Raw genomic sequence first — 18,194 nt, 5'->3', positions numbered from 1 at the left:
ATTTGAATCTAGATCATATGGCTCCACAGTCAACATACTATACCAAGAGAGGAGGATTTAGCATGAAGCTAAAGAAGTTTAACCTTCAGGCCCCCTGCTTGCACAAGCCCCCTTCAAGGCTCTGGGCAAGGCCTTAGCAATATGCTCATGTAGTTATCATAAAATTCCATAAGTAAGATATTTTCATAGCAATGACTAAGATCCTTGTTTCTTTTCACTCAGACTCTCTCTCCAACACCTTCCCCTTGTTGGACATTTTTGGGATCCTGCTAAGAGGAAGTTGAGTTGCGATACAAATATTTGGGGTTTTATTTATGTGGTGTACAGTCACTTTCACTTAGAGTTAAGTTATTGCCAGACATTTAGGCGTAGAAATGGCTTTCAACAATACCCCTATTACCTGCTATGTAGACTCATCTGGCATTATGACCCGAAGTTGTAGGGCCAGAGGTCATATCTTGATATAAGTGGCACGTACATTGTGGAGGAGAGACAAGGTCTGAAATTTATGTAACCAGAAACTAATGTTTGGAAAAATCCTGAGCAGCCCCGTGGAGAGGTCCACATGGTAAGAAACTGAGGTCTATATGAGAGAGCTTGGAAATAGATCCTCTAGCCCCAGTCAAGCCTTCAGATGACTTGTAGAGATGGCCAACAACTTGGTTACCATCTCATGAGAGAACCTGAGCGAGAACCACCCAGCTAAACTGCTCCTGAATTCCTGACCCACAGAAACTGTGAGGTGATAAATGTTCATTGTTTTAAGCCAGTAAATTTAGGAATAATTTATTATGTAGCAATAGATAACTAATATATCTAGCAAAAATGATTGTTCTCTCCTGGTCAAGAATATATTAAATAATTCAATATTCTATGAAGTCTTAGTGCTTACATATGTAAGAAACTTGCTGGAAGTTTCCCTAAATTTGACAACAAATCTATAATTTTCACCAATTTTACCAATAAGCTGTGAAATAAGAGACTTTTCTAAACTATCATTGATAAAACTATTTTTATTAAAAATTCCAGAGGGAAGACTGATGTATTTTTTATTCTCTTTATAGAAATATTACAAGATTGTCATATGAAGAGGCAATCAAAAACTATGCAGCTAAATATATCGAAAAGTCTATTATAGAGGATTATAGTTTATTGGTTAAAAAAAAGTATGACTTTTTTGAGTTTGTAATATATATAGTGCAAGGTTTTTTTATGTGTAATTTATTGTGATTTCCTTTCCTAGTCTAAATAAATACTCACTTTTGAATCAATTCTCAATAATTTTGCATTATTTTTCTAGAGGGCTCTACAAAACCTTTGCTCTCACATTGCACATCGTAAAATGTTTTGTCAATTACTTACTGAAGAGGTCTAAAGATTGTTTGAAATTCATTTAGAATCAAGGTGGGGTGTGAGTAGGGAAAATCTGGCATTGTGCCCTTGGCCTAGATAATTTATCCCCTTTTAACAAACAAGGGGCAAGCCCACATCCACCCCTGAGAATTCTGTTTGTATATATGGGGTGGGGTGGGGGGGATCCCCATGTGGGTTCTCACCTGGACTTCAGAGGATTTCCTAACTAGTTCTCCCTCTTTTTAATAGCCAGAGGCTTTTAACTTCTGCACTCTTCAGTGTCCCTATTACTCCATTATTTTTCTTTTCCCCCTTGGGAGAGACTAATGGAGACAGAAACAGGATTATTTCCATCAGAAAGGAACTGATGAAATTTACTGCAAAACAGCCTTACCATGGTATGAGAGCTGTTAAAAAAAATATGGTAGGCCTCTAAGCACTGATGACCATTAAAAGATATTCAAGATAAATGGTAAAGTGGAAGAAAAAAAGCAAGTTGCAAAGCAATATGCATAGTTTTAGCCTGTTCTTATCCTGAAATTACTGTATTTCATTCATTCTGAGATGAACATCCTATCAAATTTTAATATCTCTGATCAATGGCCTGTCAGAGTTTAAGTGGCAGTTTTTTCTCTTAGAGGCCTGTAAAATAAGATGCACGCTATAATCAATGAAACCTTAGATTTGATGAAATATAACTATTGTTAAAGAACAAATCTTGAGCCGAGTAAATTTAAAGATGAAATTGGCTTTATTCAACGTTTCATGAACCAGGCAGCATCCCATCTAACAAATAGAAGGAGGGAGTTGTATAAAATGGAAGGTTTTTACAGGCAGAAAGCAGGTGGGACAAGGAAGTTAAAGGTGGATTATTTGGGGGAAATTTACCCTTTCTTAGAGAAAGGTAGGGGGGAATCTTATCAGGCAGATTGCCTCACTAGTGCTGACCAGGAAATTAAAATTTCACTCCTGGGAGAGGCCGAAACTACAGTTTGGTGACGTATTAGGTCTTGGATGCGGCTTGAAAGTCCTAGTCTGGAAAACATTTCAGCTGTTTGGAAAGCCTTCTGTTAAACTGAAAAACCCTAGGTGTTGTGGCACAGACAGAAACTGGTTACCAAGAACCTGCTTGTAGGGCTGGTTGACATGGCAACCAGATTATTGTTATGTAATACAGGGATTGGTGCTACGATTCTAATGCTGTGGCTTCTCACTTTAAAAGGAGATAGCAGCTCAAGTGTGAAGAGACTCACCCGTCTGGATTGGCTGGGACTCTCTCACTAGGCTGGTAGGTGGGGAAACAAGCCCAAGAGGAAATAAAAGAGGCCTGGAATCCCATCAGCTTTACCATCAAGTGTATCCTTCCTTAGTAGCAGAAATGGGTCCTTTATCCCAGTTCAGTAAAATGTTGCCACGAAGCAAGTTCTGTTGAGCCTATAACCCAGGGGGGATCTTGGGCTCCTTTTGTATCAGTGCAATATATTTAAGTATATTTGCATACAAAAAAGTTAGAAAGAATACATGCTAAATTAATGAGAGATTATTTCTCAGGAATGAGGTTAACGCAGATTTAAACTTTCTACCTTTGCATTTCTCCATTATTACCTTTAAAAAACTCATGCATTACTTTATAATCGGGGTAAAAAAGGAAAGACATTCAAATGGGAAAATACAGGCTAATATCAATAATGAAGTGGGTAGGCAAGTGATCTTTTTCCTTTTTCACGTCTCAATCCTTGTCAACTTCTTCATGAGCATGAATTGTTTTTCCAAAACTAAAATTTGTTTTAAGAAATAAAAGAAACTTCCCTCAAACCCATTTCACTTCTTCAAATAAAAATAAATGCACAAATCCTTCAACATTGCAAGAAAAAAGTAGTTTATTTCTAAATCAAATTAACACAGGATTTGGACGATTTATTCATTAAGCAAACACTCTGGTGAGAATAAACTGAGCGCCTACTGTCTGGTAGAGACAATTCTCGCGATTTCCTCGCTTATTACGTGAATTTGATTAAAAAAATTTAAATCAAAGACGGTTTCAAAACACCCGTAACTTTCTGAAACGCGTGCCTTAGGAAGGAAGGGACGCCACCGGTTTATCGCCTCTCCTCTCACGTGACCCTCTCTTACCCGGGGAAGCCATCTTAAGCCGCGCCTCATAGAGGAAACTACAACTCCCAGAATCTTTGCGCTTTGCGTCGTGCTGGCACTTTTAGTGGCCGGGTCTTAGAGCTGAGCCTGTAGCCGGGCGCCATCTTTGACTCTGGCAGTGTTGGGTTTCTGCTGGTGTTGCTGCTGAGAGGACGGCGGGCGGCAGCGGCTAAGAAAGAAGAAAGACGTGGCAGCAAACGGGAGTCGGGGATAGTGTCGACGGTTCGGTAAAGTTTCTGTTCTCTGGTAACTAGACCCGTTTTTTGCTTCCCGGGTGGCTTGGGGCCGGGGAGGTGGGGGAGAGGGCGAGGGGAGTGGCCACGGCCTCCCCTCGCCCCTGGGTCGCGGCCTAGCCCGGGAAGTCAGAGCGGGTCCTTCGGCCCCGCGGTAACGACCCCCTCCCCCACCTCCCGGCCGCTGCCGTCGCCGGGGCGGGCTGGGAGCCCCAGGCTCCCGCTCCCATCCACCCCACCCCCACCCCACTTCACCCCACCCCACCCCACCCCCACGGCGCCTGCTCCTTTTCCCAACGAACCTTCTTCCCCTCCCCCACATCCGGTGTTGGTGAAACTGTAGGAGCCCGGAGCAGCCCCAGGAAGCCGACTTGTTTCCCTACTCCCAGAGGAGAACTGACACTAGATTGCTTTCTTTGGGGGCAACAGTTTCCGTAGTTGAGCGGACCCCCGCTGCCTAAGTCAAATTGAGTGCCAGGAGCTGATTTTACCTACTCTCATTCCTCTCCAGGGTCCCACTACTTGGGAGATTTTCTCAAACTCCACACACAGAAAGCCACCGACCTTATTCCGGTATCCTACACCCCTTCCCTACCTTAATTACACTTCCCACTCCCAGCCCTCAGCATCGGAGTCAAGAGCAACAGGGACACTTCCGTTCTCCTTGTAGGACTGATGAAACCGTAATGAAGAACACCCCCTAAACTCCCATAATCGGTGCGGATTCCTATGGGGAAGGCCCATATTGTTGACATCTTCCAGGCCTTGGTTCTGGACCTTGAGAAGGAGGCTGAACTAGTGATAGCGATGCTTTTTAGGGTAAATGTATGTAGGTATTGGGGGAAGGGGAGGGATCAACCGAGAAGGCATGGAAGTGGTTTAAAGCTAATATTTCAGTTTTTGCTGCTCATATAGAGTCCAACCTAGGAGTTACTCATTTACAGGCTGTAAAGCTTCTCCAGACTAAAAATGTTTGAAAACCAAGCATGGATTAACTCTCCATACGAACAGTAAATTGAAAATTCAGCTTCTGAGTAAAATTTAACTCCCAAAGCATTTTTTTTAGGTACCCACATTTTTTAAAAATTGTGTTACTTTTAATTAGAGTTGAAAGGCCTCAACTAGAATTTGCTGTTAATGACCAGTATGTGGAGTCTGATTTAGCTTTCCAGAATTGACATTTTGGGTTGTATTGCCAAATCACAGTCCTAAACGATGAATGTTGAATGATGCACTATGTTTTTGTTTAAATGAAATTTACTGAGAATAATTAACTTCAGAATTAAGGGAAATTGATGTTGCTATCATGAGGCAGCATACAAAATACATATTTTAAAAACTGAAGACATTTCAAGCAGGTATAGTTCTTGAAGCAGAAAAAACATGAACCTGGGATTTGGAGGACCTGGTTTCTAGCTGCTACTGATCAACTCTATTACTCTGGGAAAGTAGGCCTCAGTTCTTTTTTCTGTAACATGAGTAAATTGGACTGTTTGAATTCAGAACTCAGAAAGTTGGAAGGGATCTTAAAGCCCTCTGTGAAAGCGTTTGGGAATGTTCTCCATTGCTGTCATTTTTCCTCCAAAAATAACCTGGTTTGGAAGTCATTGGTCCAACGGGAATTTGACTCCCCATAGAAATTGGAGAAAAGATAATGCAAGTAGAGAGGAACAGCTGTATATCTGTTTGAGGAGTAAACCCACCAATAGATTCTGGTACGAATTTCAGAGACATAAAAAGAATGAGTGTATGTACCTTAAGTGTACCAGTTTCCTCACTCTCTCCTGGCAGAAGATGTAGCACTTTTAGTGGTGCCGGGATTCTGGGATGTGTTCCTATTACGTCTAATACAGATGAAGATGTGGTAGAGGGAAAGATGGTGGCAGAAGGACTGGATAAAGAGGCAAAATTGCCCGCGAAAAAGAAAAGAAAGAAGGGTTTGCGAATTAAGGGGAAAAGGCGACGAAAGAAACTGATCCTTTCGAAAAAGTTTAGTAAGGATTTGGTATCTGGGAGGCCAGTTGCAGATGCCCCTGCTTTGTTGGCTTCCAATGCCCCTGAGCAGGATGAAGAAAGTCTTTTTGAGAGCAATATAGAAAAACAGATCTATTTACCTAGTACTAGAGCCAAGACCTCCATTGTGTGGCACTTCTTTCATGTTGACCCCCAGTACACCTGGCGGGCTATTTGTAACCTCTGTGAAAAAAGTGTTAGCAGGGGTAAACCAGGTAGCCATCTCGGGACATCTACTCTTCAGCGACATCTGCAGGCAAGGCATTCACCTCACTGGACCAGGGCCAACAAATTTGGAGTTACTAGTGGGGAGGAGGATTTTACTTTGGATGTACCTTTATCTCCCTCTTCCGCGGGAAGCAGTGGAAGCTTTGAATATATCCCTACTGATCCATTGGATAATAATGGAATGGGAAAGAAACGTGATAAATCAGTATCTGATGCCCTGAAGGCAGAAAGAGGGAGATTTCTCATCAAAAGTAACATTGTCAAGCATGCCTTAATTCCTGGAACAAGAGCCAAGACATCTGCAGTTTGGAATTTTTTCTATACTGATCCTCAGCACATCTCAAGAGCTGTCTGTAATATATGTAAAAGAAGTGTGAGCCGGGGTAGGCCGGGTTCTCACTTAGGAACTTCAACACTTCAACGACACCTGCAGGCCACACATCCCATCCATTGGGCAGTTGCCAACAAAGACAGTGGTGCAGTTGGAAATGGATTAGATGAAGCTGAGACTGAGAGAAATGATCTCTTGAGTGATACTTTGCCTGGAGAGAAGTCTACAGGCAGCCAGGATATAACAGCTGAGGACCTTAGTGACTCTGACTCAGATGAACCTCCTGTGTTAGAGGTTGAAAATAGAAGATCTGAGAGTCCTATTCCTGTTGCAGAGCAAGACACTCTAATGCATGCACAGGAACAAGAAACAACATATTGTGAAAATTCAACCTCAAGTCAAATAAGTCAAGCAATTATTCAAATGATTGTGGAAGATATGCATCCTTACAACTATTTCTCAACTCCAGCCTTTCAGAGGTTCATGCAGATTGTGGCCCCTGACTATAGGTTACCATCTGAAACTTACTTTTTCACTAAGGCTGTGCCTCAATTATATGATTGGGTCAGAGAAAAAATTTTCTTAACTTTGGAGAATGTTCAAAGCCAAAAGATCCACCTGACTGTGGACATATGGACCCATGACCCATCCACTGACTATTTCATTGTGACTGTACACTGGGTCTCTTTGCAAACTACACCTTCTTCCAGTAATGGCAGGATCCCCAATTTTAGAAAGTGGGCAGTTCTCTGTGTAACAGGTTTGGCCAAAGACTGTTTGATAACCAACATTTTACAGGAATTAAGTGACCAGATTGGTCTGTGGCTTTCTCCTAATTTCCTCATCCCTAGCTTCATCGTTTCTGACAATTCTTCTAATGTAGTACATGCAGTCAAAGATGGTGGTTTTACCCATGTGCCGTGCTTCTTGCATTGTTTAAATACAGTCATTCAAGACTTTTTCTGTGAGCACAAAAGCATTGAGAACATGTTAGTGGCTGCTAGGAAAACCTGTCATCATTTTAGTCATTCAGTCAAGGCCCGTCAGATACTACAAGAATTCCAAAATGATCACCAACTTCCATGGAAAAATTTGAAGCAGGATGAAGCTGGCCATTGGATTTCTACCTTTTATATGTTAAAATGGCTCTTGGAGCATTGTTACTCAGTTCACCATAGTCTTGGTAGAGCCAGTGGAGTTGTGCTCACCTCCCTTCAGTGGACTCTAATGACGTATGTTTGTGATATTCTTAAACCATTTGAGGAGGCCACCCAGAAAGTGAGTGTGAAGACCACAGGATTGAATCAGGTGCTACCCCTAATCCATCATCTACTCCTTTCCCTGCAGAAACTCAGAGAAGATTTTCAAGTTAGAGGTATTACTCAGGCCCTCAATCTGGTAGACAGTTTATCTCTGAAACTTGAAACTGATACCCTGTTAAGTGCCATGCTCAAATCCAAGCCCTGTATCTTGGCTGCTTTGTTAGACCCCTGCTTTAAAAACAGTTTGGAAGACTTTTTCCCTCAAGGTGCTGATTTGGAAACTTATAAGCAGATCCTTGCAGAAGAAGTTTGTAACTATATGGAATCTTCATCAGAGGTCTGCCATATTGCAACTTCAGAAGCTTCTGGTTCCTCAGGCATAGTAGGAGCTGATTCATTTACCTCATCTATAAGAGAAGGCACCTCCAGTTCAGGGTCTGTTGATAGTTCAGCTGCAGATAATGTTGCCATTGGAGGCAAAAGCTTCATGTTTCCTTCTGCTATGGCAGTAGTGGATGAATACTTCAAAGAGAAGTATTCAGAGACCTCAGGAGGTGATGACCCTTTGATTTACTGGCAGAAGAAGGTGAGCGTATGGCCAGCTTTGACCCAAGTTGCCATTCAGTATCTGAGCTGCCCCATGTGTAGTTGGCAGTCTGAATGTATCTTTACTGCAAATAGCCACTTTCATCCAAAGCAGATCATGAGCCTGGACTTTGACAATATAGAACAGCTGATGTTTCTGAAAATGAACTTGAAAAATGTTAACTATGATTATTCTTCATTGGTTCTGAGCTGGGATCCTGAGAATGAAGTTATTCAAAGCAATGAAAAAGAAATATTATCTTAATTTCTTTTTCCTTTCTCCATTTAAAATGGGCAACTTATTGCTATGTTACTGTGTCCTAATTGCTATAATTGTTGTATACAGTTATACTAATTATTCTTTATGCACAATCTGGGGAAACCTGAAAACACAGAAAGGGCTGAAAATTCCTCAGGGGTAATATAATGTTGACAAAGTGAAGATTAAAGATTTCATAGTAGTAACTCAGTGTAGCTGTCACTTGAAATTTTGTTTATACCAATTGAGAGAAAAAAAGACTTTTAATTTAAAAAATATAGTGCAGCATTGAAAGGCCTTAGGCTATTTCTGGCTGGTAGATTGAACTAGTAATTGGTTTTAAGTAAAAATTTCTCTCAACCTGGGAAGTTTGATTGCTCTGAAACCAATGAAATAGAGAAAAAGCATACTAGTATCTCTCCCCATCACCACCATTTTTCTATTTCTTTAAAAACCCTGATTCATACTTACAGCTTGGCAAAAACAGAGTTCACAAAATTGTTTTATATTTGGGAATTCCTAATTGCCTCCTCATACTGGTCAGCGTTATAATTTCAACTTACTAAGTGTGGTAGAGTTGCCCTTTATATTTAAGATTGGGTCTCTATAGAGAGGAAACATGAGAAAACAATTAGGAAGAAATTACTTTTAGTCTTTGAATTGCCCTTTTTAACTTTTATTGTAAAAACAAAGATTAGCTACTTTTATATAATCTATGGGTAAATGACAAAAAGTTTACAGAATTGAAAAAGATTGAATGGAAATTGGAATGAAAGCCCCATGAGTATACTGTGACAAACCAGTATCCCTTTCCCACAGAATGTTTCTTTGAATTTAAGTGATCTTAAATGTCTTTTAAAAATTATACTGAATGATCCATAATACTGTATTCTTAACTATGAGATTATTTTGGCCGTAATTCTTATTTAAAAAAAGCAGTCAATATTTTCATGTGTTAGGAATCATTGCCTCACTGGTAAAATGAGAGAATTGATCTCAATTGATCTTGTCCCTTTCCACTCTGGAAGTATGTTTTTGTGATTGAGTGGGAGGCCATAAATGATGACTTTTAGTAAAAGTCTATTAAAAGTTTCAGACTGAATAACTAATGTAAGATCCCAATTTTTCCTTTTTTTCATTTTAGATTTGGGGATATTCCCTGCCCAAAAATTTCCTGGAAAATTGACTAGTATTAAGTGTGAGTAAAAGGTGTCCACTTTTTTTTAAGTTTTGATTTTAGTTTTGTCTTGGGTAGTATTTGGCAAGATTTAGCCTAGAAATTATGTAGTATTTATTACGTGAGAATCAAAATTGCTTTGTTACTGGGCTGGTTCAAAATTTAGAACTCATTTCTATGTATCAAAATTGTTTTTTGTTTTTGTTTTTCGTTTTTTTTGAAATTCTTAAATGGTAAATGTACCATTGTGAAATGAAATTTCAACTCCAAAAGTTTACCCTTTTACTAACTGGAGTAAATGGATAATTATAAAATCTATAGTTGAAGCCATCACTAGTAAAGAATTTGGATCTAGGCTGCATAAGCAAGCCTTTGCAGGGCCACCATTGAATGTCATGCCGGTGACACTGGTGTTGCTATAACAGAAGGAAAACATCTTCCCTTATTAGATAGAAGCTTTCTGTAATTTTGACAGTGCCAGTTCAGGATGACTATAATGCTGCTCTGCCTTCTACAGCTTGCTGCACCACTCTGTAGTTACTCTATAACTATACATTTCTATCTTTTTTGGTTAAACACTCCCTGAAGGTGATAAAAGATGATGTGATGATATATATACATCCACATTGTACACATCGATATATGTGTGAGGATTTCCCTTCACCTTTATTTTGTGGGCTGGGCAAAATTAAGTGTAACATATTAATATACTTCATGATACTTTGGTAGAAGAGGAAGTTCACTATTTTTATAATGAACTCAAATTTAAAAGCTTTTGTAGTGTATTTTAAAAGGGAAAACTTACCCAAATGTTTTATTTCTACACATTTGTGTATGTGTGTGTGTGTGTGTGTATAAGCCAGTTAGTATATATGTATATGTATATTATACATAAAACACTTTATATTTTTACATACAAGTATGTTTTTATTATACAGATAATAAAGATGGGGGAAGGTTTCTGTTTTTTTCTTAATAGGTGAAGAAATCTTGAAGACCAGAAATTGGATCTTATTGAATTTTGGTGTTCTTTTTCTTTTTTCTTTTTCTTTTTTCTTTTTAAATTAATTGCTCGGCTATGGAAGATGGATTTTTTTTTTTTAATAATTCTTTGAATCTCAAGTTCATCTTTATATGAACTCTTTTTTGTTGTTTTTTTGTTGAGGAGATAACTAACCCTAGCTGTCTCCAGTTTGACAAAGGTTGTTTGAATGGACTTAAATCTCTCAGTAGTTGGGAGATGTTTTAAAAACACGCCCTGTGTTTGAATTGTGGCTGAGAGGTTTCCTTGGCAATGTGAGGAGGAAAATTCTTTCTGCCTCATTATTATTAATTCATGGATTGAGTGTTGGTTCGACCTACAGGCGTAATAGATTGGAACTCAGTGAAGACACAGACATTGCTGCTGAGAGCAACCAGCTAATCATGTAAGTGTGGAAATGTGTTCTTTTTTTCCCTGATGAAAGGAGTGAACATTTTTGTAATTTAAGGCATAATTTTCCTGGATCAGTGAGAAAATCAAAAAAATATTGTCAACACATTTTTTTCTTGTAATTGTTCATGAGTTTTTAGTTTTTTTGATGGAAATATCCCTACCCCCTCTTTTTTTGATAATATATGCACTTTATAAAAAAGGTAAAAACAATATAAACAAGGTGGACTCTTCCTGTAATTCCACCTCCTCAGAGAAAAGCACTGTTAGTAGTTTATCGTGGCATAGTTCAGTGTCCATACACATAGCTCTGCCTCACCTTTTTCTAATGACTACATAGTGTTCCTTTATATGGATGGATGTGCCATAATATAATGTATCCCTGATTGATAGACATTTGGGTTTTTGCCATTAAAAACAAAAAAGCCCTGCATCCAAAAACAGCTCTGTACACACATATATGTGAACTATCTCTTTGAACCACTTCTTAGATGCGAATTTGTAGAATTGTTAAAATTCCCTAAAGAGATTATACCAATTTACTGAATTAATAAAGTCTTTTTGATTTTTAAAAGTTCTTAACACATCCCTTTTAGTGAAGATATTCATCTTTGGCCGTGTTGCTGATAAACCTTTTGCTATGTGAATGTTTTTCATTTTATGTAGTGAAATCCATCAGTTTTATTACGGTTTGTAACTTCGGTGTCATGTTAAGGACAGGTGTTTTCCATCCTGAGCTTATAAAAAAAATAGCATGCATTTTTTTTCCCCAGTATTTGGGTGGTTATATATTTTATATTAAAAATGTAATCTGGGCTTCCCTGGTGGCGCAGTGCTTGAGAGTCCGCCTGCCAATGCAGGGGACACGGGTTCGTGCTCCAGTCCGGGAAGATCCCACATGCCGTGGAGTGGCTAGGCCCTTGAGCCATGGCCGCTGAGCCTGCGCATCTGGAGCCTGTGCTCCGCGACGGGAGAGGGCACAACAGTGAGAGGCCTGCGAACCGCCCCCCCCCCCCAAAAAAAAAAAAGTAATCTAAGGATTGTAATTATATGACATTGCCTCTCTTCCTCCCATTAAGCATTGTCAAATATTGCTTGTTTTTTTGTTCAGCGTAGTTATGAATTTAGAATCTTATATAGTGCTTTTAGTGAGCTAAAGCCTCTTTGCCGTGCTTGCTTTTATTCCCTTGGAACCTTTTTGTATGATGAAGTAGTAATTGTTTTTTTCAAATGGGTAGCTAATTTTTTTGGTTAATTTCAAATGCCACCTTTTCCAGAAATTGCTTGGATTCTGTTAATCTTGTACTCATTTATTTGCCAATATTACATTTAAATGTTATCTTTCACATCTATGATAATATCAGGAAGCACAAGGCCTCTCATTCTTTTTAAGATTTTCCTTATTTTTCTCAGTTACTCTAGGTTATTTTGCAGTCTGTCAAGTTCCAATAAAAATAAAGTATCACTGAGATTTTGAATTGAATTGCATTCAATGTTATTATCTGAATGATTGTTGCTGGCACATAGGAAATTTATTGATCTTTTAAATATCTTATTTTAAATTTCTTTAGTTGATTGTTAGATTTTATAGTTTAGAAGCATATAATGTGCAGATACTAAATTTTTTGCCTCATCCTTTCTAATCTTTATACTTTTTTTTCCTTATTGCATATACTGGACTCTGGAACAGTGTTGAATGATGGTGCAGACAGCGAGACTTTTTTTTTTGCCTTTTTTTTTTTTTTTTTTTTTTTTGCCTTGAGTGATTTACCTCCAGTGTTTTACCATGTCTCATGTGTTGATAGTTTCTGATGAATTAGTACATTCATGCTAAGGAGGTTCCTTGTAATTTACAAAGAGTTTTTACTGGGAGTAGATGTTGTGTTTTAGCTTTCTTTTTTGTTAAGCCATTTTAACATTAAAAAATTATAATTTTCAATCTTTTTTTCCCTCCGTTTTTCTGTTTTTGAAATCTTAAGATACCATAGAGTTTCTGTTTTTAGCCCCCCTTTATTCTATTAATGTAATGAATTTCCCAGTATTAAACCATTCTTTGTCCTGGAATAAACCTTCTTTGATCATGTTCTTTTCTTTAAAAAATTTATTTTATTTATTTTTGGCTACATTGGGTCTTTGTTGCTGTGCGCGGGCTTCTCATTGCGGTGGCTTCTCTTGCTGCGGAGCACAGGCTCTAGGCAAGTAGGCTTCAGTAGTTGTGGCTCACGGGCTTTAGAGTGCAGGCTCAGTAGTTCTAGCTCATGGGCTTAGTTGCTCTGTGGCACGTGGGATCTTCCCGGACCAGGGCACGAACCCGTGTCCCCTGCATCGACAGGCGGATTCTCAATCACTGCGCCACCAGGGAAGCCCCTCTTCTGCCAGTTTTTAAATACTTATTTGGCCACACTGGGTCTTAGTTGCAGCATGTGGGATCTAGTTCCCTGACCAGGGATCAGACTTGGGCCCCCTGCATGGGGAGCGTGGAGTCTTAACCACTGGACCACCAGGGACATCCCCCTCCCCCCCGATTTTTAAAGTTACCTTTTGGTGTACCCTACAAGGCGGAATGCATTCCCTGTGTTTGCGGTCAGAGGAATCCTGGTAGTGGATTGGTGAGGTGCTATTAAAGGTCCAGCCCTTCGTGGATCAGTGATGGTCAGGTCAGTTAGGGCAAACTTAAATTTTTTATGTCTGTGTTGCATTATATTAGAAAACTTAATGTTATTCTCAGCATAAAACAAAATAATCAGTAGCCACCTGTAATTCTACTACCATGGCCGTAACTGCTGCTAACATTTTGGTCTGTGTTCTGTTGGCAGGGTCATGCTCTCTCTGAAACCTGTAGGGAAATGATCCTTCCTTGCTTCTTCTAGCTTCTGGTGTTTGCTGGCAATCCGTGTCATTCCTTGGCTTATAGATGCATCGGTTTTTGAACATTTAGGTTTCTCGGTGGTTTTTCATTGTTAGAAGAAATTGGTGATGAACTTTCTTATGCACTGTTATTTTGCATATTTGTTGAATATTAATCTCAGGATAAATTCTAGAAATGGAATCGGAAGTCATAGGGTATGTACATTTTGAAGGTATGTTTAGTAACATAACTCTTCTAACCTTGGTTGCTGACTTAAAGGCTGGTTTTTGTCATGGCCTGCTGTTCTTGGATTAGGAATTGTTAGTAGGAAATATGAAGGAATTTGATTCAGCTGATTTCAAATTGTAGATCAGTGTTTCTGTTGTTGTTGTTGTTGTTGTTTCTGGCCGCACCTCTCAGCATGCAGAACTTCCCCTATCGACTGCACGCCCTGTGCAGTGGAAGCACAGAGTCTTAACCGCTGGACCACCAGGGAAGTCCCTAGATCAGTGTTTCTGAAACCTGACCTTCTGATGTAGGAGTTTGTAGAAACCCCTTCCAAATTCTGGCTTGTGCTCTTGTCATGTATTTTTACTTCTCTAGAAGCTTTCTTTCTTGAACCCTGTAGTGCAGGGGGCCAGGGTATGGCAGGGACTGAGGCGGGAGGGAATATTGGTCATTTTGCATAAACACTATTTTATGGGTCAAGCCCTGAGAACTTCTTTTGCTCCTTGTTTGCAATTGGTGTGCAGCTCTTTGTCCATCTTAATTATATTAGCTATTAGCTCTACAGATTTTTCAGGGGTAATTGTTTCACCAATTTTTCTAGTGAGACAGTTTTTCCCACATACTTAAAATTATATACTTTTGAAATAACAAAAATGCTTGTGAAAATATTGGAACTTCCATCCAACAAGATGAAAAAAAATCTGGTTTGTCAGAAATGTAGATTTCGCAAATTATCTTGTGTAAAATAATCCAAGTCCCATTAATAATCTAAACTGCAGATCATTTATTGAGTGTGCAGTGCTTCCCTAGTTTATGCCGAAGCACCATAGAGAGTGCAAAAGAAAGAAGCATGGTTATTCTTAACAAAACTTTTACATTGTAGATGAGAATGTACAACTTTCACATCAGAATAAAATGTGAATCAGTTTTCATAAGGCTCTGTTATAGGCAATATAGACATACTAATACAATTAAAATTTGGTTTTAACAATGTGATCTCATTGGTCAAGGTGATTTGGAGGAGAAAGTTAGAAGAATTTACCTGAAATACTTTCGTTCATTGTCTTCTCATTTTAGGATTACGTTTAAAAGACAATTCCTGTGATTGAGTTGTCTTTTGGAAGATTAAACCCATTTCAAGAGGACTTGGAGCTGGTCCTCGCCTTGAGGAAGCAGTGGCTTGTTTTCAAGAAGCCACTTCTCATCTGAGGATCTACTCAGCATGCCTAATCAAGGCGAAGACTGCTATTTTTTTTTCTATTCTACATGTACTAAAGTAAGAATTGGCATCTCTAAATCATTTCTTTCTATGATTTCCCTAATAAAATTGGATAAGATTTTCCCAGTATACCAAGTCGTCTATATGTTTTGCTCAGCTATTTATTATCTGCTGTCAGTTTTTTAGTAAAGGGTAGCATTCCTAAGGGAATTCATTCTTCATCATTTTTTTCTCTTCATTTTATGTTCTCCATATTCTCCAAAAATAAAAAGGTTCATAGCATTTAATCATCATTCAGTGTTCTAGCTGTAATTAATCTGTTCAGGGTGCTTTTAGAATTGGGAACACTTTAACTGTGGCTGGCCAACTTTGCTTTTATTTACTTTGTGTTAAATGAATGGGTGGGTTGAATTTGACTTCTTGCTTCAGATTTCCTGCTGAATACTAAAGCCACTTTTCTAAATAAGCTTTTGCAGCTTTATTGCTTTTTCTTTGTCAGAGCTTCCTGTTTTTCAGCTTGATTCTTCTATAGCTCCATTTAGATCTGTCTGCTGTTTTCTGTTGTTCCTTTATGACTAATTCTATGCATGTGTATTTTTTTTCAAAAATTTTTCTTAAATCATATTGGTGCTGTGTTTAAAATTGTCAGTTTTGAGCAAAGCTTTGATTTTATATAGCAAGTTGCACAACAGTAGCATTTTGTTTCAGATATTAACGTTGTATGAAATACATAGTGAAGTATGGAATTATACTTAAATTCTAATCTATTAACTTTCTGATTTTCCATTAAAAACTAGTTACACAAGTCAGGATGTATGAAATGGTTTTGAAGATTAATAGTAAAATATATTTTTAAAGAGTACCTAGTACTCCCATTTGTCTTTTTCAGCCCCATCTCTCAGCTTGTGTCATTCACGTTGTCAGATCAGATGTAGGATGCTGTCAAGAAATAGGTTTTAGGAAATTAAAAATTTGTTGACCTCAGATTGTTCGTGTCATCTCATGTCAGTTGTTTTCTACTTTACCTGTCTCTCCTTACTCCTTTGTGTTTGTCTAGATACCAAGAAATGTACAGTGAACATTTTGTCTGGGATCTAGTTTGGTACCACAGTTCTTTTCTGTATTATTCTCTTTGTTTACAGGGTGACAGTTGTCCATTCCGTCACTGTGAAGCTGCATTAGGAAATGAAACTGTTTGCACATTATGGCAGGAAGGGCGCTGTTTTCGACAGGTGTGCAGGTTTCGGCACATGGAGATTGATGTAAGTTTTCAGTTTGTATTATAGTAAGTAGTCTTGCGTCCTGATGGGCCAATAAAAAATATGGGGATAAAAAACAACATTTCATATAACATGTGAGTTAAATTTTTTTAATGACCTAGTGAAATTTCTCTCATTAAAATGTTCACTTAATATCTAGATGTTACATGGTATGAATTGGTATCATATTTCTTAAAGGTAGTTTGGTAATCTGTCCAAAGTGTAAAAATTATATATGTATATTTGGGGGGTATTTATATTTCTATGTTTATTTTAAAGCAATCTGAACTTAGAGAGAACTTGCAAGTACAGTATTATAAAACTTTCTTCTAAGCCATTTAGGGGTAAATTACTGACATTTCCTATCACTTCCAAATACTTTCATGAGTGTTTCCTACAAACAAGAAAGATACTGTCTTCCATAACTGTGATACAACCATCAAAATTAGAAAATTAACATATATGTATTATTTTCATTGAATCCTCAGATCCCATTGAAGTTTTGCCATTGTACTAGTGATGTTCTTTATTGCAGTAGGAGTGAGTCCAGAATCAAGTGTTGCATATAGTTGCCATAACTCTTCAGTCTCCTTCTGTCTAGAACAGTTAGTCTTTTCTTGCCTTTCATTGGCCCTGACATTTTTGATAGTTTGAGGACAGTTATTCTGTAGAGTGTTCCTCAATTTGGGTTTATCTGATATTTTCTCATTACTAAATTCAGGTCATGTATATTTGGCAGGAATATCACAGAGGTGATATTCTTCTCATTGCTTACCATTGGGTGGCATACAATATTAATTATCCCATTACTGGTGGTGTTAACTTTGATCACTTCATTAAAGTGGTAGCCACCAGATTGCTTCACTATAAAGTTTTCCTTTTTGTATTTAGTAAGTATTTTTTGGAGAGGAACTTGGAGACCTTGTAAGTATCCCGTTCCTCATCAAGTTCTCAAGGTTTTTTTTCTAGCTTTTTATGTGTGAACTCATTGTTTCCTATTTTATTCAATGTGTTTTATGTCACTACTATCATTTGTTATCCTCAGGTTGACTCAGTTTGGGCCAGTAAGAGACCTTAAAGCTGGTTTTTGTGTCTTTTTGATGTTTCCATCATTCTTTGAACACGTCTTCACTTTGTGGCCTAACAAGATTATCCAGGTTCATCTGGTACTTTTCCTCCTCCAGTTGTGGAATCAGCCATTTCTGCAAGGAGCCTTGGTTCCTTCTAGTGTAACTGCTTCTGGAGTGTCACTGCTTCCAGGCATGCAGTGGACAGAACAGAGGAATATATAAATGTATATACATACATGTATATCATTGTTTATTACTTTATGTATTGAAAATCATGAGTTCACATAGATGCTTCCAGTTTACCAACACTACAGTGTTTTGTCTAGGCTTCTCCTTATTCATACTTGTAACTCTTTTCTCCAAAACTTGATTTCCATTGTTCTTAATCTTACTTGATCAGTCCCCTAGTTACGTAAACTAGACAGTGTATTACAGCCTGTCTCTTCCTCTCAGGCTCTGATGTCACATGAGGCTGCTCCTGCACAGGACGTCTTTCTCACCTTGTTTCGATTCTGACATCCTGTACCAGGGCAGGCCTCCCAC

The 18,194-nt window shown here is 38.4% G+C and overlaps 2 protein-coding genes across 21 annotated transcripts in view; both read left to right on the top strand.

Annotated features, from left to right (window-relative positions):
- The first annotated feature begins 3,583 nt into the window (after window positions 1–3,583).
- Window positions 3,584–18,194, top strand: part of ZC3H11A (zinc finger CCCH-type containing 11A) — a 40,151-nt gene continuing 25,540 nt past the window's right edge. For 6 of the 19 annotated variants that reach the window (XM_032622040.1, XM_032622209.1, XM_032621409.1 and 3 more), the window contains exons 1-3: window positions 10,885–11,022; window positions 15,181–15,379; window positions 16,465–16,584. In XM_032622040.1, coding sequence (XP_032477931.1) covers window positions 15,326–15,379; window positions 16,465–16,584 — 174 coding nt within the window. In that variant the 5' untranslated portion in view covers window positions 10,885–11,022; window positions 15,181–15,325. Of the gene's footprint in view, window positions 3,754–4,410; window positions 4,560–8,336; window positions 11,023–15,180; window positions 15,380–16,464; window positions 16,585–18,194 lie in introns of those variants that run through there. The other 13 variants (XM_032622278.1, XM_032621597.1, XM_032621858.1 and 10 more) reach the window with 12 other exon arrangements.
- ZBED6 (zinc finger BED-type containing 6) lies at window positions 5,461–16,584 on the top strand. 2 transcript variants are annotated; one of them, XM_032621091.1, is made up of 4 exons: window positions 5,461–9,616; window positions 10,575–11,022; window positions 15,181–15,379; window positions 16,465–16,584. In XM_032621091.1, the coding sequence occupies exon 1, from the start codon at window positions 5,482–5,484 to the stop codon at window positions 8,422–8,424; it is 2,943 nt and encodes a 980-aa protein (XP_032476982.1). In that variant the 5' UTR covers window positions 5,461–5,481; the 3' UTR covers window positions 8,425–9,616; window positions 10,575–11,022; window positions 15,181–15,379; window positions 16,465–16,584. The 2 variants fall into 2 exon arrangements, with proteins under 2 accessions (XP_032476982.1, XP_032476424.1); XM_032620533.1 differs by having other exon boundaries at window positions 5,461–11,022.

The sequence above is a fragment of the Phocoena sinus genome, chromosome 1 (genome assembly GCF_008692025.1).
Source record: "Phocoena sinus isolate mPhoSin1 chromosome 1, mPhoSin1.pri, whole genome shotgun sequence".
Classification (NCBI taxonomy): Eukaryota; Metazoa; Chordata; class Mammalia; order Artiodactyla; family Phocoenidae; genus Phocoena; species Phocoena sinus.
The sequence above is the reverse complement of the archived record's forward strand: the minus strand, read 5'-3'. Positions and strand labels throughout refer to the sequence as shown.